Here is a 22051-nt window from a genome sequence, read left to right as displayed (position 1 = left end):
TCAAATGTCAAGAGCCAGATTGGAACACTATGTAGATAGTGACAATGACTCAATGAGAAAGAACATATACCCCACACAGTGAGATGAATAGTCATAGGTAAGTTAGTCAAGAGAACTATGCCGACTCAATTAAATTGTGGATAAGGTAATTCAACTAAAATTTTATAAGTTAACTTCAAAGATTTGCAACGAGCTTAATTTTCTTTTCTTTTTTTTTTCTCTTTATCCTCCATTTCTTTTTTTCGAAGTACATAGTCGGTAGTCTAGACTACGGCGTTGGCTATGCTTTCGCTTATAAATTGTAACATGTGCATGGTACAACTTCAATTCAATAAAATTGCAAATTTTGTTAATTATTAACAAATAATTTTCACGTATTATCTTATTCAAATTTATTTTGTAAATTCATAGTTTCGCAAAGCCATGACCATCAATTTTCGAACCTTTAGGTCATATAATAATATATGTGGGTGTTCGGTTTGTAAGATTGTATCCTTATTTAATATGCAGTGTGTTTGTTCATGAGATTCAATCGTACAATTCAATCATAGATGGATAATCATGAGATAGTTAGTAATAACTAATCTTAGGATTAAAATAATCTCACAACTCAATTATAGATTGGTACTCCATTACTTTATCTAGGAAACCGAACACGCCTAACTACATGTTTAAGATAAAATATATGTTCCCATTTTTTTATTTTATCGTAAATCAATTAAGAAGAATAAGACAGGTATGCGTTTTGAACAAAAAAATTAAAAATAATAAATCAATCAATTAGGCTGTCAATAAGGAAATTCGAACAATTAGGGTTCTTAAATCCCAATGAATAGTTATAGTAGAAATTAGAACCCAGAAAAAGAAAAAAGGAATGATTGGCAGTAGAAGTAGAACCTTTATGCTTGGCAGAAAAATTAGATTTGGATGATACTACTAATATTTTGTGGTGCCTATGATTCCAAATCTAGAAATAGAAAAGCCCAAATTCCCTGAACTCGCATATATACATTCACTTCATTTTGCTCGCTCTACAGTCCCGGAGACCTAGGCCTCTCTTCTAGTAACTCGTAAGTTTTTCTTCTCCTTTAGCTTCTTTCTTTCTTTTGTCTTTCCTGGGGGGATAAAAATTCTATTTTGTTCTTAGATACGAAGGTAATTGTGGGTGTTCTTGGAACTTGCAAATGTGGAAACTAATGGGATGGGGTTAAATGATTCAAGTTGTAATAATTCGCGGTTTGGGTTTATGAAGTGGTGATTTTGATGTAGCTGTTAACTGCTTAACGCTGTTGTTTGCATATTTGTCTGAGGTCTTATAATTTGTATTGTTTAATTTGATTTTTATTCTCATGTTTGGGTATCCTAGAAAGTGGGTTATGAGCAATTGACCTTTAGTTTTAGATCTTTGTTACAATATATGTAGAACAATGCCAAGCTAAGATTTTTAGGATGTGTTTGCTGAAGTTAGTTACTTCATTTAGTCTGGAGTATGAATATCTTTAAATCATTTAGTTGTGGGATTCAACTATTTGGTTTCATCTTCAAAGTCTCCATTTAGTCGAAATTACCATGCCCTTTGTGATTTCACTTTCTATCCGATGGATAGGTACATTAAAGAGCAGGCCACGGTCCATTTAGAGGGATGATCAAGTGTACCGGACATATTTTGTCTACTTGTTTAACTCCTGTTCATTCTGTTGTCCTGAAAAACCATGGCAGATTGTTCTCCAACTTAAATTATACCAAATCAAGGAAATTGCATCACTACAATCTGAAGTGCCAGTTTCACAAGGAGAGCACTATGGTGGCCACCCGCTACCCTCCGCCGTGGTTCAGGTGATACATCCGATTTTAAGATATTGAGATCTTTTTTGAATATGGTGGTCAAGTGGCTTGATTATCTTTTAATTCTATACTCTGATATGCAGTATTGCTCCAATGATGGACTTGACGGACAACCACTATAGAACTTTGGCACGTATCATATCCAAAAAAGCTTGGCTGTATTCAGAAATGATTGCTGCAGAAACAATTGTTTTTCAGAAGGGGAATTTGGTAGTTGCTTCTTGCACTGTTTTTCTAGTCTGTTATCCTAAAGAAAAGATGCACTGATATGATCCAAATATTGCACATTTTTGCCAAACCAATCCAAGTTTATCATAATTCTTCGAGTGGGACCTGATTTTATAAGATTAATGTGGAAAAGAATCAATGATCAACTAACCTGGGTTCGGTAATAAAGATGGAAGCTAACATTATGTAGACCAAAAACCTTACTAGCAATCACTGGGAACCTTTTATATAACTAATATTGGAATAATTAAGATTGATGGGGCAGTTCTCTTGCTAGATCTTAGGAAATGCTCATTATGGATGTTTTTGAACAAGATTAGATTATGGTGAGATTTATATCAAATAGAAGATGTGATGCTTTGCTCTTAGTGTTGTCAGAAGTGCTGGGCACAGAAGATGTGCCCCATGAATCACACCAAAATAAGTGGAACACTAATTTTAATAAAACTGTCACCTCTGCCTTTCTTTTTAATGCGTGAAACCCTAACTTTTAACAATACATTCAATTGTTTATACAGTCAATATCGGTCTCACCAAAAATAATACTACTGAAATCCTATTTTTTTAAGAAATCTGCTGCCCTACCTTACTTTCACACATTCATGCTCGAACACATACTCAATCCTAAACCCTCTTCCCATCTGGCCTCACCTCAACCGCTGGGTTTGCACTGTTTCTTCTGCATTTAAAGTCCTCTTGACTCTGTTTGTGTTTCCTCTCCCCTCGACTTCGTCTAAAATCACCATTGCTTCGCCGCTGGAATTGCTGCCGCCACTCCCCTTTCTTCTCCATCGTCCCCCAAAGTTGACCCACTGTCACGTATATATATATATATATATATATAGGGCTGGAAGTTGGCCTTGATTTCTTTATTTAAACCAATTCTTGTTTTGATCAAAATCCTATATATATATATATATATATATATATATTTGGTATGATATGAAAATTCTGGTATGGTATCATATCAAACTGAAAATCACGGTATAACGAAATTTCGATATTCTTGATATTGTTTCAGTATGATTAATGCGAATCTGCATTATTTAGTCCGGAATATAACTGATCAAATGGGCGTATGTGACATTTCCCTTTGTTATTTATCTGATGTCATTCATCTCGATGGTTACCAGGATAGATTCTTGGCATTTGGTCCAGAGCAACATCCTATAGTGCTTCAAATTGGGGGAAACGATTTGGAAAACATTGCTAAAGCAACTCAACTTGCAAATCCTTATGGCTATGATGAAATCAATTTCAAGTTTGTTCTCTTATTACAGGCATACACCTTTAATTCCATTCTCTAACTTTTACTATTTTTAATACTCAACACATTGTTGGCAGCTGTGGTTGTCCAAGTCCAAAGGTTGCTGGAAAAGGCTGTTTTGGGGTGCGTTTAATGCTTGATCCAAAGGTGTGTGCAGTGGTGCCTTACTAATTTTAAGGTATTTTTTAATAGTTATTGCAGCAAGCTATCTAACCTAATCATATTATCTTTTACAAGGGAAGTTTGTTGCTGATGCCATGACAGTAATTGCTGCAAATACAAATGTTCCTGTTAGTGTCAAATGCAGAATTGGTGTCGATGACCACGATTCATATAATGAACTCTGTAAGTGCTTCCATCTTCCTAGACTAGTGCTGTATAGTTTTCTTCCTTTTGAAAGTATTTTGCTTACACATCTAAAATAAGATATGAGTTTCTCTTTATATTTCTTGCATTGCAATTGTTCGGTGACTCACTTCATGTATGTGAAGTTGTTTGTACCAATTATTGTGATTGCTGGCTGCATATGGTGATATGGATATGCTCTGATTGGGTCTTTTCCTCTGTAATGAGCAGCCATTTTTGTTTCTCTGCAGGTGATTTCATATATAAGGTCTCATCTCAATCACCAACAAGGCATTTCATAATACACTCCAGGAAGGCACTACTTAATGGAATCAGCCCCAGAGAAAATAGATCAATTCCACCCTTAAAGTACAATTTTTTTGAATTTTTATCTATTGTCATTGTCACGTATTATGTTGCCTCAGTTTCTTATCCCATTGCTATGCTTATCTCAACTCTTTCCAGATATGAGTTCTTCTATGCTCTCCTGCGTGATTTTCCTGATTTGCGGTTCACCATCAATGGTGGCATAAACACTATTGATGAGGTAATTTCAAGTCTAACATGTCTTGTAAATATGTTCACCAAGCACCTGTATTATTATTTTTCTTTAAATCAGTGTCCAGGTTTACACTCAATTTCTTCAGAATCATATGGGTTATTTTTTTTTCTTTTAAATTGTTTGCTATGAGCTTTATGAAAGGATGTCTCTTCAGAGCCTCTTGTTTTTAACTAGTAAAATTTCTCTTCACAGACGTCATTAACCAAGACAATAACTCACTCACTCTTCCGGTATCCTCGTATTTTGTATTTCAAAAAACTAGGTAAATGAAGCTCTGAGAGAAGGAGCCCATGGGGTTATGGTTGGACGTGCAGCTTATCACAAGTATGTACTTATTTATCTCTACATTTCTTCATATCTACGTGCTGTTTCAACAGTAGCCACTTATTCATTTGTATTCACGTTTTACTTGCTTATCCATGCTGACTGAAAACTAAAATGACCTTCTTCCAGTCCATGGAATGTTTTGGGACATGTTGATAGTGCAGTATACGGGGCACCTCTTAGCACTATAACAAGGCGACAGGTTGGTCACCTATCTCTGATTTTATTGTGGTTGTGGAGATACTTATTTTCTCAGCACCATCTACATTCTGCTATGCAGGTACTTGAACAGTTCCAGGTTTATGGAGATTCAGTCTTGGAACATCACGAACCTAGACCAAATCTTCGCGAGATTACAAAAGTATGGATGCAACCTTTTTTTAATTTCATCAACATTTCTTACTATTTTTAAAGTAAGCTAGAGAAGATATATGCTATTTTGATTTGACATTTAAACTGATCCGTATGTGCAGCCTTTGCTTGGTTTTTTCCATTCATCCCCCGGAAATGGTTTGTGGAAGCGCAAAGTTGATGCTGCTTTACACACCTGCCCGGTAGGCTACTATCTTTTCAAATGCTACATGATACGTTTCTCATAACTAAATGAGAGGAAATATGTACTCAATAGTGCAGAGATAATTTGGCAGAAAAATTAAAACAAGAATACTTGTCAATGTTGATAAGAGAATGAAAGAAATTTAGGTGAATATTCATAAAGTATCTTGACATACATTGTCTAAACTTGCAGACAATAAAATCATTGTTGGAGGAGACGCTGGATGCCATTCCAGATGCAGTATTGGATTCACCGATTACTGAAGCCCCTATCGGTTTTCCAGATGTTTTCTCAGCTGCCAAGAAGGTGCTTCCACCACCCTATTTAGTTACAGAGGAAGAGCTCTTCTCGTATGCCTAGTCCGCTTGCGTTTAACTGCACACAATTTTTCTGTCACACACACTAGAAAGATTAAGAAGAGAAAGAGAGAGCAGATCAGACTGACTGTTATCAGAGAAGTTGTTCACATATCACATATGTTTCCTTGTAGCATTAGTTGCTTTGGTTTTCCGAATATCATCCCTCAATATTGATACTTGTTGACATACATTGAAAACATACCGCCGAATGCTAATTTTTCTTTTTATATATTTTAGTTTATAATCATGCTTTCGCTCTAATTTGATTATAAAATATTGAAATAAATGGAAAAAAACTGAATATTAGACTATATCTTGGAAAATAAGAGATATTCTACTGGTGTAGTTTCTTGGAAAAAATTATTCGTTTGCCAAATAAAAAAACTTGTTATTCAAATTTCTTTAATATTATATATTCTTCGTAATAAACAGTTTTTGTCTTTTATAAATTTTATTTTGATAGAGTAATATATATTGATAAGATTTCAAAATTATAAGTAATTTTTATGTAATTAGAACCTATATTCATTGAATGATATTATATTATATGATATGAATGTATGACATTCCTATAAATATTATAATAATATAATATGGGTCATTCAATGGTGGAATATTATTAGACTCAAAAATATATAATATAAACTTTTAATGTATTGCTCTTAGTGTATAAATTAATAAGATGATGAAAGATTGAAATTATATGATAAATCCCTATATTTTCAATATTTCAATTACAGAATAATTTGAGTAAATTTTATAATTGTTTTTGTAGTGAGTTATGGTCCGTTAATAGCAACATGTGTTATGTGTATAATGAAATTATATAATATACCTCTATACCTATGCTTGTGAATTAATATTGTCAAAACATAAAAATATTGGAGTACTAGATAATTATGGCTTCATGTAATTTGACAATAGTATTTATCTCACGCCAGCGAATGTCATGTCACGTGCCGCTTCTCTCCTCTGTTTATATTATCTCACGCCCCCTCTCCTCATTCTCTCGTCTCTCTCAAAACCTACCAATCCTATTACTATTTCTCATCTATTTTAGTACTACAATTTCTGCCTAGGCTAATGGTGGTTGTTGGTGAGGCCTCTTTCAATGCCCCAGACTCACAGGTTAGATGTATGGCCCCAAACATTCATGTATACCCTCTCGTCATACTCCTATTATCTATAACCTTTTTACATAGCAATTCAACCAAGACATGTATGCAATAGAAGCACAAAATATAGCTAGGTTATTAAAGTCGGAAATTTTATTACACTACTAAATTTTCCATAATAAGATTGATAAAAAGAAACAGCTGAATGAAAGCATACAATAATTACAAGAATAGTTTTTTCTTGATCACCTACTTTCCCTAGTCTAATAATTGTTTGCTGCATGTGTTGATGAAGATCGCCAACTGTTTGGAAGGGGGAACTGATTTGTTCAGAAAGCTACCGCCAGACATCTTTAGATATATCATCAGAAAACTCCAGCTTGAATGCATTGTAAGGTGCAAATGTGTTTGCAAATCATGGCGCAATCTAATAGAAATAGGTTTCTTTTATCCGGAGGAGGAAATTTGGATCATGAAGATTCGGAGGTTCATCATCATAAGAGCTGTAATGCGCAAGATACAGGCTGAAAGGAAAGAGAATGTGGCAATAGAAGAAAGCAAGCTTTGGGTACTCGAAGACAAAATCAAGGACCGGCCTGTTGTCAGGGGGCCGATGCTTGTGGTCGGGGGATCCACTATTGCTGTCATTGCTATTGCGGTTGGGTGCTTCATCTTTGGCGTAAGGAAGCACTCTGTGTAAGTTTTAGGTGGTGTTTTTTTTTATCCGGATTAGCTCCGACCTTGGTAAATAATGAACATAAGCAATCTACTTTATTTCTTATCTGAGAGATATCGAAAAAAAGATTAAATTCGATAACCTTTCTTAATTTGAGATAAAATGCGCAGATCTTTCGTAATTTTGAATCGACAATTCGACACATGTGAATTTTTCAGAATAATGATTTTTTTTTCCTTTTGTCTTTATTTTTTCTTATCATTTTTCTCACAAATTTTAAGTATTCGACCAAACTATTCACATCAAAATTTTAAACCCCAATTATAATAACACACAGATTTCTTCCCCTGTCATTACCTTGTCTCACCTTGTCTCACTGTGGTGCATCTTGCCGTGGTTAGCTGCAAGAAATACGTGCCCACTTTGACAAAGAAAGAAATGAGAATCAATTGATTGATGATATACTGATGCTGCTCTAGTGCCTATATTGTGGATCAAGTTGAGGTTGATGGTGCTCATATTTCTAGCCATACTTCACTTTGTTTTTGACTAGCATTATTAAGGTTGACAAATGAGAACCCATTTATCTTTTACTAGTTGTATTTTGGAACACGAGGCAAATTTAGTATCTACCATCAATGAATAATATTTTATTTACCAGTTACAAGAAATTGTAGGCAAATATATCAACCAGAGGATAAAACAGAAGAAGAAATAGAATTATTCTGTCCAATGACACATTTTTGGTCGGCACATAATTTTAATATTTAATGTGTTAAGGTGGGTGAATGTATTAAAAAGAGAGAGAAAGAGAATTGAATATTTAATTTGAGATAAAAAAAAACGATTGAGTATATAATTTATTGGAGAGTGAAAGTTTTTAAAAATAAAAATGTTATTTGAGATAAACCAAAAAAAAATTGTGTCAGTTAAATGGGATGGAGAGAGTAATAAGAATAAGAATAATGCAAAGAATTATACTATAAGATTATGCAATTAGAGTTTCAGAATTTAGATTTGAAATTTTATGTGGTAATTTGGTCGATACATAAATTTTATGCAGGAAAGAGTGAAAAACGTAAAATAAAAAGTCCTTTTCCTGATAGGTTTTTTAGAATTGAGATTTGAAATTTTATGTGGATAATTTGGTCGATACATAAATTTGATGCAGAAAATAGTGAAAAACGAAAAATAAAAAAGTCCTTTTTACGGAGTATTTTGATCCTATATTTTGAAAGATTGACACCGAAAAATCAGCGATTAATTTTTCATTTATTCTCTTATGTGACTTGAAGAATAAAGCAGAAGCACTATATATATTTTGTCACGCCGGCGAAAGTCCCTCTCATTCTCTCGTCTCTCTCAAAAGCAAACCCTCTCCAACATTCATCAGTTGAGGTACGAATCCTACTATATGAATGGACAGTAAAATAGAAACTTTTTTAAAGTTTAGACTATGAATCGCCAGTAAAGTAGGAACAATTTGATGTTTAGACAAAGGTCGTTTTTTCCGTAATTCAAAAACCAGATATTGAATTGGTTGTATATGATCCATAATTAGGACGTGAATTGTATTTATAAGCGAATACAAGATGCATGTGCTCCAAAAATAGGGTAGGAATTTGTTCAAGAAAAACGAAGATTATCTGGAGTTATTTTTACTAGAAAAGTTTAATGTAGAGATATTTATGGCATTATGTTTTTCATTATGCATAGGTCCTGATGGTAGCCTTATCGCCAAACATTCATGCTCCAAGTAATGGCTTAGTTCTTGTGAAGGTCTAAACTCACTCAATACTTTTAGCTTCTTCAATGGAATTCACAAAATCGATGAAATGACTGACCATTTTAGCTCCACTTAGGTGTCTTCTGCTTTTTCATCATACTTCAGCTTCAACTGGATTTGGCGAATGAATTAACTCATTACGCATAATTTGTGGACCATTCGTTTCCTTTGTTACTCAACGATTTCGTTTTCTATAGGCTAATGGTGGTTGTTGGTGAGGCCTCTTTCAATGCCCCAGACTCAAAGGTTAGATGTCTGGCCCCAAACATTCATGCATACCCTCTCATTATTCATTATGTTCATTGAACACTTTCTCATCATATGTATTATCTATAACCTTTTTACATACTAATTCAACCAAGACATGTATGCAATGAGTTCGTCATAGATAGAAGCACAAAATATAGGTTATTATCGACAGAAATTTTATTACTAAATGTTCTATAATTCACCCAAGGTCTGCAATCCACTTCTTGAAGGACTGCAAATAATTGGCCTAGTAAGATGGAGTATAAGATTGATAAAAAGAAACAACTTAATGAAAGCATACGAATATTACAAGGATAGTTTTTTCTTGATCACCTACTTTCTCTAGTCTGACAACTGTTTTTTCATCTGCCACTGCTGCATGTTTTGATGAAGATCGCGGCCATTTTGGAAGGGGGAAATGATTTGTTTAGAAAGCTACCGCCAGACATCATGAGAGAGATCCTGAGCAGACTCCCGTTTGAAAACACTATGAGGTGCAAATGTGTTTGCAGATCATGGCACGATCTAATAGAATTAGGTGTGTATCCGATGAATGATGAGCTTTATGTGAAGATTCAAGCCTGTCGCTTCATAATTCATAAAGTGGAAACGGCGATTTCTGAACAAAGAAAGTTCGATAACCTTGTGGGAGGATCGACTATTGTTGTCATTGCTATTGCGGTCGGGTACTTCATCTTTGGTACAAGGAAGCACTCTGTGTAAGTTTTAGGTGGTGTTTTTTTTTTATGTAGATCAGGAGCATTTCCATTAGAAATCTCCCAACCTTTACAAATGGCTATATATAGAGTATAAATAGGATCTTATTGTCAATGCCATCTGAATATTTGAATATAATTACCAGTTTTATTTCCTTAAAAAAGATGGGGATGTGAAAACATATAATACCTGCAATACAAGACACATGGAGAATGCTTCGAATGTCAACCCACAATTTTTCATAGAGAATCATCAACAAAACACAACAAAATGATTTCTCTATCAACAAAACACAACAAAATGATGGTAACAGTAAATACAATGTCTTGCTAAAGGGATACATGGAGTATATTACTATTAGACCCTCTGCCTGCAAATAAGAGTTTCATTTCTTTTTGGTGCCGATTTTAAGAAATATTAAGAAAAGTGGATGAAAAAAAGTTAGTGAAACATGAGTCATACTTATATATATACTCCCTCCATCCACATAAAATAGATCACATTTGCCATTTTTGGTTGTCCACGAAAAATAGATCAAGTTTGAAAAAGTACCTCACATTTGCTACCTAACACAATTAAACACCACTAATATATGGACTCCACATTCCACTATCACTACTTCTCTCTTACTATTTTTTTTCCTTCTCTTACTTTACCACCACATTGAAACCTGTGACATTCACAACGTGGTCTATTTTTCATGGACGGAAGGGAGTATTAGTTTACAACCACCCTATTCAGTTACAGAGGAAGAGCTCTTCTCGTATGCCTAGTCCGCTTGCAGTCCGTCCTTACGTTTAACTGCACACAATTTTTCTGTCACCACACACTAGAAAGATTAAGAAGAGAAAGAGAGAGCAAATCAGACTGACTGTTATCAGAGAATTTGTTCACATATCACATAACATGATTCCTTGTAGCATTAGTTGCTTTGCAATATTGATACTCCTTGTTGACAAACATTGAAGACAAACCGAATGCTAATTTTTCTTTTTATATATTTTAGTTTATAATCATGCTTTCGCTCTAATTAAATTATAAAAAATTGAAATAAATTGTATACTATAATCATGATTTTTTTAATGAAAAAACTGAACGTTAGACTATATCTTGGAAAATAGTATACTCCGTAAGTGATATTCTACTGGCGTAGTTTCTGGGAAAAATTTATTCGATTGCAAAATAAAAAAATGTCATTTAAATTTCTTTAACATTATATTTTCTTTGTAATAAACATTTTTTGTCTGTTATAAATTTTATTTTGCTAGTTTATACTATTTCTTTATTTTATATAGTGTAATATATATTGATAAGATTTTAAAATTATAATTTTATGTAAATAAGAAATTATATTCATTGAATAATTACGTGGGATATGATATTGCTATAAATATTATAATAATATAATATTAACATCATCAAATATTGAAATTATATGATAATCACTAATTAAATTTTCAATATTTTAATTAATGAATTGTTTTAGTATTAACTCCATAATTATTTTTGTAGTATACTAAAGATTAGTATCATAATAGGGATGGTCCATAATAGCAGCACGTCTATATTGAAAGTATATAATAAATTCTTATAAAATTTTAAACTAGCCGGTGCACTCGACATCCACCTATGCCTATGAATTAATATTTTCAAAATATATAAGAACTACTACTAGATAATTAATATAATTTGAAATACTATTAAATGAACAATATTAACCATTCTTTGCATATTTCTCCATTTAAAATACTATACAAAGTAATTTATTTATTCAAATGTCACGTGCGGCCTCCCACTCATTCTCTCCTCTCTCTCTATCGCTATTGATAATTGAAGAAGAAAGCAGCCACCTCTCTTCATTCTCTTGTCTCTCTCAAAACCTCAGAATCCTATTATTTCTCTTCTACAATTCCATCCATCCCGCTCTAGGAGTCCCGGTTGAGTCGGGCACATGTTTTAAGAAAAAAGTGTTTGAGTATGTAATAAATAAATATTGTAGTGGATGTTGGGACCCACTTTTAATTGAGTGTCCAATAAATAAATGTTATAGTGGATGTTGGGATCCACGTTTAACACTTTGTAGACATTTTTTATTAATTTATCTCAACCGGGACTCCTAAAGCGGAACGCCCAAAATTGATCAACCGGGACTCCTAAAGCGGGACGGAGGGAGTACTATTTTATACTTCTACACTATGAATTGCCAGTAAAATTAGTAGAAACTATTTCAAGTTTAAATTGGGTGTTGGGAAGAGACCCAAAATTAAGGATATGTGATCCAAAATTAGGTCGTGATTGAAATAATAAGCAAAAATCAGAAGTTGAGTTGGTTGTATATGATCCAAATTTAGGGTAAGAATACAATGCTCATTTTTTCCCTAATTCATAATGGCTTCGTTCTTGTGTAGGTTTTAGTTGGACGTCAAATCTCAAATTGCCATGTTTTTAGCTCCAATTCTAACAGAACATAGCTTTAGGTGTCTTGTGCGTTGTCATCATAATTATTAATTCAGCTTCAACTGGATTTAGCGTTGAATTACACATAATTTAGGGAGCATTGTTACTCAATTTTCTGCCTTGATTTCGTTTTCTATAGGCTAATGGTGGATGTTGGTGAGGCCTCTTTCATTGACGACAATGCCCCAGGCTCACAGGTTAGATGTCTGGCCCCAAACATTCATGAGATCTCATATTATTATGTTCATTTAACACATTCTCACTATATGCATGTATTATCTATATAATTCACCCAAGACATGTATGCAATGAATTTGTCATAGACAGAAGCACAAAATATAGGAAATTTTATTACTAAACTTTCTATAATTCACCCAAGGCCTGCAATCCACTTCTTAAAGCACTGCAAATAATTGGCCTGATAAAAAGAAACAACTGAAATGAGAGCATACTGTAATTACAAGAATAGTTTTTCCTTCATCCACTGTGATAATTGTTTTTTCATCGCATGTGTTGATGAAGATCGCCGATGATTTGGAAGGGGGAACTGATTTGTTTAGAAAGCTACCGCCAGACATCTTTAGATATATCATCAGAAAACTCCAGGTCGAATGCATGATGAGGTGCAAATGTGTTTGCAAATCATGGCGCAATCTAATAGAAAAAGGTATGTTTTATCCGGAGGAGGAGATTTGGATCATGAAGATTTGGAGGTTGATCATCATAAATGCTGCAATGAGCAAGATAAAGGCTGAAAGGAAAAAGAATGTTCCAGTAGAAGAAAGCAAGTTTTGGGTACTCGAAGAAAAAATCAAGGACCGGCCTGTGGTTAGGGGGCCGATGCTTGTGGTCGGGGGATCCACTATTGCTGTCATTGCTATTGCGGTTGGGTGCTTCATCTTTGGTGTAAGGAAGCACTCTATCTAAGTTTTAGGTGGCGTTTTTTGTTGTATGAAGTTTTTAAGCATTATGTAAATGCTTGAGTTCACAAAACAGGTGAACATGTATAAGGGACTTGAAAAAGATCCAAAATGGAGATGTGGTCCATTACCCTCACTCAGGAGCGGAGCTAGAAATTTGTAGGGAGAGGGACAAATTTATATATGAGGAAAAGTTAAGAATTTGAGAAGGGACATTTAGTGAGAAATTGAAAGAAATAAATGGTAAAATATAGTACAATATATATATATATATATATATATATATATATATATATATATATAGGGATGTACTAATATGCTAACTAATTTTAAAGTGCTAACGTACATCCAATCACGTGCTGCCACGTGGCACGAAAAATGCAATATTATATATAGAAAAATGCAATATGAATTTCGACAGATTGCATTTTTGTTATATGAAGATTGCATTTTTTATTGTTGAGTTTTGCATTTTTGATATTGACTGTTTAATTTGCATTTTATATCTATACGGATTGCATTTATATATGTGAAAATGCAAAACTTAACAATAAAAAATGCAATTTATGTGAAATGCAAAACTTAACAATAAAAAATGCAATTTTCCTATAACTAAAATGCAATCTGCGAAAATGCATGAACAACTTCACAAATGTGTATTGCATTTTTATATATTACAATATTGCATTTTTAGGAGATGTGGTCCATTACCCTCACTCAGGAGCGGAGCTAGAAATTTGTAGGGAGAGGGACAAATTTATATATGAGGAAAAGTTAAGAATTTGAGAAGGGACATTTAGTGAGAAATTGAAAGAAATAAATGGTAAAATATAGTACAATATATATATATATATATATATATATATATATATATATATATATATATAGGGATGTACTAATATGCTAACTAATTTTAAAGTGCTAACGTACATCCAATCACGTGCTGCCACGTGGCACGAAAAATGCAATATTATATATAGAAAAATGCAATATGAATTTCGACAGATTGCATTTTTGTTATATGAAGATTGCATTTTTTATTGTTGAGTTTTGCATTTTTGATATTGACTGTTTAATTTGCATTTTATATCTATACGGATTGCATTTATATATGTGAAAATGCAAAACTTAACAATAAAAAATGCAATTTATGTGAAATGCAAAACTTAACAATAAAAAATGCAATTTTCCTATAACTAAAATGCAATCTGCGAAAATGCATGAACAACTTCACAAATGTGTATTGCATTTTTATATATACAATATTGCATTTTTCGTGCCACATGGCAGCACGTGGTTGGATGTACGTTAGCACTCTAATTAAGGATGCGCCCTAGTGTTCCCCTATATATATATATATATATATATATATATATATATAGAATATGAAAATATGAGGTGGGGCAATTGCCCCTCTTTCAATGAATGTAGATCCACCCCTGCCCTCACCCAACCCAACCCAACCTCACCTCAATCAACTTTTTAATAAAATATTCATTTCTCTATTCTCCACATACATAACTCTTACTCAATTCAACCCCTATCGATTTTTTTACTTCCATAACTCTTAATATTTTGATTTATAATGACTTTAAATATATTAAATAATGTCTAAAAATTATATGGAATTTTGTTAATTTCATATTTCACCTTCTTGGCATCTATGATACAATTTATGGACATGTAGCCATAATGTATCTCCCTTCTGATTTTTACCACGCACACTATCTACGCTTGCGTAGATCCAAGAAGACATAAGTGTCATATCTTCTTTCACACCCTAATTTACATTTTTTGAGCTCCTCTGAATTTTGTTCGCTGGTTGGACATTTCCGAACAAATTGTGGGTGATATTTTCAGACGTGGGAATTTCAGTAGATGTAGGAATTTGGCTTAGATTTGGAGAAAATTCAAGGTTTTGTGAATACTTCGGATTTGAAAAAAATTGGGAGTTTGGATATTCTGTTATAGGGGTGTCGAAACGGGTACCCGCGGGTACCCGCACCCGATAAGTCGGGTACCCGCTACCCGTTTCGGACAAAATGGTTGTCCCGACACCCGTCCCGCACTGAGTCGGGTATGACCCAATACCCGAGTCGGGTATCCCGCACCCAACGCTGCAGGTATCCGACCCGAGTCTGTCCTAATTCTTTTAAAATCTATTTGTGGTTGTGATTGTATATTTTAAAATGTATGTGTACTATACTGTATATTTGTATGGGTGTGTGTTTGTGTTACACCTATATATATTATATATGTGTGTGTGGTAGTAGTATATGTGGGTAGTACGTATACATATATATGTGTGTAGCCACTGTAGTACGTTTAACTAGGAACGGCAATGGGATTATTCTCATGAAGTAGAATGAGAAAGACTAGAAAATTCTCATGAAGGAATTAGAATGGGAAAGACTAGAAACTAACCTGAACAGATGCAGGTGGTGGTGAATGGAAGAATAAATTTAATTAACTACATTAACATTTGAACACCTAACACTAAAATAATCGGGTACTAACGGGTATATCAGGAATACCCGCGCGGGTAACGGGTATACCCGATACCCACAAAACCTTAAATTATAATACCCGACCCTGCCCCGATTTCCACTATCCTGGGGTAGCGGGTACCCAATACCCGACGGGTATCGGGTCGGGATGAGAATTATCCGTTATCCATTACCCGTTTCGCCACCCCTAATCTGATAATTGTTGATAATTTTGGGAATTTTGATGGTTTGGAAAACAAGGACGATAGTGTGAATAATTTGGATCCATGAAACCAAATTTATCAAAACAAGAATGAAAAGAAAGTTAGTTTGTTTGTGAAGAGTTTTGCATGCTTAGTGGGATATATATAGAACAAATGAAGCACAATAAAAAAGTAGCAAATAATTTTAAAATAAAAAAAAATTAATTAATTATAAATAAAATGAACTAGTTCACTTGAATTTTTCACAAGAGGGGCTCACATGAATGTTTGGAAGAATAATTCACATGAGTTTTGAAATGATATATAAATACAAATATAATACTCCCTCCGTCCCGGCTAAGATGACACATTTCTTTGCTGGCATGAGATTTTATGAGTTATTGGTTAATATGTTTAATTGGAGAGAGAAAATGTGGGTGTAAGTATTAAAATAGAGAGAGAAAGAGAGATAGAATATTTTAATAGGAGTGGGAAAAAGTAGTTGTCTGTATTAATTGGAGATAAAAAGTTTCCAAAAAAAAAAATGTGTCATTTTAGTTGGGACAAATTAAAAAGGAAACGTGTCATCTTAAGTGGGACGGAAGGAGTAATAATTAAATAAATTATATTAATAACTAAAAGTAATAAAAATATCATAAATTCACAATGTTCAAAATATTTAAAATGTGATTATCTAAAATATTTACAATTCATATTTGTAGTATACAATATTAAATCATGTACATAAATAAAGTAGTGATTAATCAATAATTAATAGTAAATAAAAACAACTAAAAATAATAATACATTGAGCCAATAGAAAATGGACATGTATCATTTGCCCTCCACTTTATGTTGGGTCAGCTGGCAAGCCCCAAAATTGGTGGTGGGTTGGGTTATTTAAATTTTGCTTTATTACTATTTCTTTCTATTTTGTTTTATGTGTTTGCCTCCATCTCAAAGTCACCAATGGGGGTGGTCTTATGCATCAAAAACCCGCCTCAGAAGATACAGCTAACCTAATCCACCTGCTTCAAATGAAGAAGCATTGTCCAAAGGCTTTCTTCAACCAAATTCTGCAGATAAAACCTTTGGAAGCTTTAGTAGTAGTTTGGTGGAAATAACATTTGCACACAAAATCAAAGATCACATGACACTACTATGAACAAGTACTTATAGTCTAATTGGATGTGATGTAGTATCTCCGGCAAGACCATTTCTTGTTTAGTTTACAAAAATCACAGTTTCCAGAGGATGACTATATCATACTCCTTTTGTTTAGAAGTAATAGAATGTGTTACATTGAAATGAATTAATTTAGAATATGGAATGAAATTGGTGGACTGCTATGTGTGCGATAGTAGCAAAACTGGAAATAGCAAAAGTGGATCACCGCCCAATATAGTTTTTTTATAATAATAATAATAATAATAATAATAATAATAATAATAATAATAATAATAATAATAATAATAATAATAATAATGCTTGAGATTAAAAATTGCCTTAAATACTGGCCGAAGTGTAAACACATCAGTCTTATTTCATGCTGCCACATATGTGAATATGTGATTAAATATTGTATCAGGATTAGCTCCAACCTTGGTAAATACATGAGTATAAGCAATCTACTTTATTCTTATAGAGAGATATTAAAGATTAATTCGCATACCTTTTGTAAATTTGAAGGGAGGCATGCAAATTTTTCAGAATAATAAATTTTTTTCTTTGAGTCTTTTTTTTCTTCTTGTTTTTCTCTTATTAACTTTCTCATAAATATTAAGTATTAACCAAACTATTCACATAAAATATTTCTTCCCCTGTCATTACCTTGTCTCACTCCGATCACTCTCTCACACAAATACCATTGGTGTATCTTGCGAATTGGAAAATGTGTCATCCTAGCGGGGACGGAGAGAGTAGTTCTATTTCTTCTTCTGTTTTGTCCTCTAGTTGACATTTGCCTACAATTTCTTGTAGCTAGTAAACAAAATACTCCTTCCGTCTTTTAAATTTTATCACATTTTGATTGGGCACAAATTTAAAAAATTTAATGGAAAGTGAGTTGAAAAGTTAGTAAAGAATGGATCTTCTTTTATATATTAGTTTTATAATAAAATGTGAGTTGAAATGAGTCATTGAATATGAGTCCACTATAAAAAATGGTAAAAAGTGAAATGTGACAAATTTTGTGGGACGGATAGAAATGGAAAAATGCGACAAAAATTTAGGAGACGGAGGGAGTAGCTGACTATTTTAAATTTTTAATTATGCGAGTTTGGTTAAGGAGGAACCTGATGTAGTTCAAGCAGATTCAGATGCATGAAGATTTTTAAGCTGATCGGTCCTAGCCCATCTTTTTTTCTCCTTTTCTAGTATCTCTTATAAGTTGCCACACAAAATATAATGCATTTAGTCTATATGTTGTAATATTATGTTAGAATTTTCCATATGATTATTCATGCAGTAAGCTATCATTTTGAGCTGATTTTGTGTTGTCACCTTATAGTTTATAAAATCGACTCTTTGCTTTCACAGCATTTCAGCTGCCTCCAAATGAACGAAAATATTGGAGTTTCTTTTCCACACAGGACCTGATTTGGCAAGATAATTATTTAATTAGTACTTCTCTTTTCGCGAATAGGAGTTCTGTTTTTTCATTTTGGATTCATCCGCAAATAGTAGTCTCGATTCACTTTTACTATAAATGGTATAAGGCTCCACATTCCACTAACTAATTTCACCCATATTTCATTATAAAACATAGTATATATAAGTGAGACTCATATTTCACTAATTTTTTTCCACCCACTTTTCTTAACCACACCGAAAAAAATAGGACTCTTATTCGTAGATGGCGGGAGTATATCTCTAATATAGTACTCCATATATTCCTTTAGCAAGACATTTTATTTACCGTTACCATCATTTTGTTGTGTTTTGATGATGCTCTATGAAAAATTGTGGGTTGAGATTCGAAGCATTGATTGTGACATCCCTAACCCGAAACTTGCATTATTTTGCATATTATCATATTATATTGTCATTGCATGTTACAGTGACATTTATATTACAAAGATGTGAAGTGTGTCATAGAGATTATATATATATTTTTTTGATCGACTCAGTATAATCGAATATATAGGTAGTTTTAATTCACGAGAATTTTAAATAGAAGGGTGTAAATACTATAGAATTAAAATAGTGTATATGTATAGCATAATTATTAAAATATGTGTGCATGTGTATATAGTACTAGTACTTACGTACTTTTATATTTATATATATAGAGTTCCATTATCCACAAATCCTCTCTTAATGACCAAACTAGAGACCAAATTTGGGCCCTTAGATGTAGTTTTTAATGGATGAGATTAGACCATGCTTTATTAATTTCACTCCTTCATTAGGTAAACAATTTACTTCAATCCAGGGGTATTTTGGCCAAAATACATTTAGGGTAAAAATTTTGCATCAACCTTCATTCAATTCACATGATTTTCTTCATTTTCAATTCTCTCTTTATCTTCTTCTCCAAAATCGACGAATTTCTTCTACAAATCGACGAATCTTCTGCAAATCAACGGATCTTATCATCAATTGAATTGAATCTCCTCCTCCTCCAATGAGCTCAGCTGCAGCAGCAGCATACTACTACACCGGATGCGAACACGACTACGAACCGCACTTCCTCGATTCCTGCTCCCTCTGCGGCAGATCGCTCTGCCAAAACAACGACATCTTCATGTACAGGTAAAATTAGGTGAAAATCCAAGAGATTTGGAGCTGAATTGGTTAGCGGAGTTTCTAATTTGGTGGATTTTTGCAGAGGGAACACGCCGTTCTGTAGCCAGGAGTGCAGGCAGGAACAGATAGAGATGGATGAGGCGATGGAGAAGAAGAAATGGAAGAGGTCTTCTTCCTCCAAGAGATCGAGCGCTGCGAGACAGAGCTCCGACGAATCTGACATCAATAAAGCTGTACGCACTGGAGTAGTGGCTGTGGCCTGAGATTATAAACTTGATTCCAAATAATTAAGTATACAGTATTTGAGAAGAGACTACTGATAAGTTCATCGGTGAATTCGCAACAACTGGATTCATTATAACAACAATTTAGTTCATTCAGTTGTGTTATTACTTCATTATAACAACAATTTAGTTCAATAAGAGTCGAATTGATGGCATACTTTAATGTGCAAACAACACATCAGTTAAAGATGTTACTTCATTATAATGTTTTATTACTTCATTTTTGTTGTGATTTACTTCATTATTATGTATTATTACTTCATTTTAGTAATAAAACCTACTGTATAAATAGATCATTTATATTACTTCATTATCATAACTTATTACTTCATTATATGAATTCAATACTTCATACTAACTAGATTATAGTTAATAGGAAAACAGATCATTTATATTACTTTATTATCATAATTTATTACTTCATCTTATCAATTTACTATTTTATCAAAAAGAATATGTAGTTCATTTTAATGTGTTATAACAACAATTTAGTTCAATAAGAGTCGAATTGATGGCATACTTTAATGTGCAAACAACACATCAGTTAAAGATGTTACTTCATTATAATGTTTTATTACTTCATTTTTGTTGTGATTTACTTCATTATTGTGTATTATTACTTCATTTTAGTAATAAAACCTACTGTATAAATAGATCATTTATATTACTTAATTATCATAACTTATTACTTCATTATATGAATTCAATACTTCATACTAACTAGATTATAGTTAATAGGAAAACAGATCATTTATATTACTTTATTATCATAATTTATTACTTCATCTTATCAATTTACTATTTTATCAAAAAGAATATGTAGTTCATTTTAATGTGTTATAACAACAATTTAGTTCAATAAGAGTCGAATTGATGGCATACTTTAATGTGCAAACAACACATCAGTTAAAGATGTTACTTCATTATAATGTTTTATTACTTCATTTTTGTTGTGATTTACTTCATTATTATGTATTATTACTTCATTTTAGTAATAAAACCTACTGTATAAATAGATCATTTATATTACTTCATTATCATAACTTATTACTTCATTATATGAATCCAATACTTCATACTAACTAGATTATAGTTAATAGGAAAACAGATCATTTATATTACTTTATTATCATAATTTATTACTTCATCTTATGAATTTACTATTTTATCAAAAAGAATATGTAGTTCATTTTAATGTGTTGTAACAACAATTTAGTTCAATAAGAGTCGAATTGATGGCATACTTTAATGTGCAAACAACACATCAATTAAATATGTTACTTCATTATAATATTTTATTACTTCATTTTTACTGTGATTTACTTCATTTTTATGTATTATTACTTTAAAGCGAATTGACGGCCACCGGCGGGAAGGACAGCCACAGCAAGGTCCTGACATCGCGAGGGCTAAGAGACCGCTGCGTTCGATTAGCGGTTAACACCGCGATCGAATTCTATGATTTGCAGGACCGATTAGGCTACGATCAGCCGAGCAAGGCGGTAGAGTGGCTGCTCGCGGCAGCAGCTAGCTCGATTGCAGAGCTGCCGCCGATCAATTCCCCCTTTCCGGCGGCGGTCGGTGGTAGCAGCAGCTTCGAGACCTCGATTTCCAGATCTGAGAAGACGGTTAAGGAAAATGAGAAAGAGAAATCTTCTTATGTTGCTTCCTTCACCGAGCTATTGAGCGGAGGCAAGGATGCATCCAATGAGAATTCCAATAGCGAAGCGGCCAGGCTGGCGGTGGCAAGCGGGCAGCGAAGTAGCGAGGTGGAGGGAGCGGTGGTCGTAGAAGCACTAATGAGGGAGAGAAAGAGAGCTAGAGAAGAGGATACGGTGGCGCCTTCTCTACGATGAGAGAGAATTGTAGAGAAAGAAGTTGGTTGGAATTAGGAAGTGAGGATGAGCTGCACATTACTAAACTAC

The 22051-nt window shown here is 33.3% G+C and overlaps 5 protein-coding genes across 7 annotated transcripts; all 5 read left to right on the top strand.

Moving 5' to 3' along the window:
• The first annotated feature begins 856 nt into the window (after positions 1-856).
• LOC125223564 (uncharacterized) lies at positions 857-5733 on the top strand. Of its 2 annotated transcripts, none has more exons than XM_048126765.2 (13): positions 857-1070; positions 1720-1836; positions 1929-2055; positions 3207-3334; positions 3418-3487; positions 3583-3685; positions 3937-4054; positions 4151-4232; positions 4510-4571; positions 4701-4773; positions 4852-4932; positions 5045-5125; positions 5320-5733. In XM_048126765.2, exons 2-13 carry the CDS (start codon positions 1802-1804, stop codon positions 5485-5487), a joined length of 1128 nt encoding a protein of 375 aa, XP_047982722.1. In that variant the 5' UTR covers positions 857-1070; positions 1720-1801; the 3' UTR covers positions 5488-5733. The 2 variants fall into 2 exon arrangements, with proteins under 2 accessions (XP_047982722.1, XP_047982720.1); XM_048126763.2 differs by having other exon boundaries at positions 1607-1836.
• A 539-nt stretch (positions 5734-6272) lies between these two features.
• LOC148934065 (uncharacterized) lies at positions 6273-7472 on the top strand. Its single transcript, XM_089062372.1, has 2 exons — positions 6273-6614; positions 6897-7472. The coding sequence occupies exons 1-2, from the start codon at positions 6570-6572 to the stop codon at positions 7299-7301; spliced, it is 450 nt and encodes a 149-aa protein (XP_088918498.1). The 5' UTR covers positions 6273-6569; the 3' UTR covers positions 7302-7472.
• A 1106-nt stretch (positions 7473-8578) lies between these two features.
• On the top strand, positions 8579-10101 carry LOC148934064 (uncharacterized). Its single transcript, XM_089065084.1, has 3 exons — positions 8579-8675; positions 9261-9309; positions 9706-10101. The coding sequence occupies exons 2-3, from the start codon at positions 9265-9267 to the stop codon at positions 10033-10035; spliced, it is 375 nt and encodes a 124-aa protein (XP_088921210.1). The 5' UTR covers positions 8579-8675; positions 9261-9264; the 3' UTR covers positions 10036-10101.
• A 2528-nt stretch (positions 10102-12629) lies between these two features.
• LOC148934063 (uncharacterized) lies at positions 12630-13413 on the top strand. Its single transcript, XM_089057408.1, has 2 exons — positions 12630-12683; positions 13009-13413. Exons 1-2 carry the CDS (start codon positions 12630-12632, stop codon positions 13411-13413), a joined length of 459 nt encoding a protein of 152 aa, XP_088913534.1.
• A 1319-nt stretch (positions 13414-14732) lies between these two features.
• On the top strand, positions 14733-20105 carry LOC148934062 (FCS-Like Zinc finger 3-like). 2 transcript variants are annotated; one of them, XM_089062384.1, is made up of 3 exons: positions 14733-14742; positions 19740-19848; positions 19925-20105. In XM_089062384.1, the coding sequence occupies exons 1-3, from the start codon at positions 14733-14735 to the stop codon at positions 20103-20105; spliced, it is 300 nt and encodes a 99-aa protein (XP_088918510.1). The 2 variants fall into 2 exon arrangements, with proteins under 2 accessions (XP_088918510.1, XP_088918505.1); XM_089062379.1 differs by lacking the exon at positions 14733-14742 and having other exon boundaries at positions 19721-19848.
• The last annotated feature ends 1946 nt before the right edge of the window (positions 20106-22051 follow it).

Source organism: Salvia hispanica, chromosome 1 (genome assembly GCF_029641045.1).
Source record: "Salvia hispanica isolate PSC_SH4W2 chromosome 1, Shi_PSC_v1, whole genome shotgun sequence".
NCBI classification, from domain to species: Eukaryota; Viridiplantae; Streptophyta; class Magnoliopsida; order Lamiales; family Lamiaceae; genus Salvia; species Salvia hispanica.
Note: the sequence above shows the minus strand (reverse complement) of the source record. Positions and strands in the feature narration are given on the sequence as shown.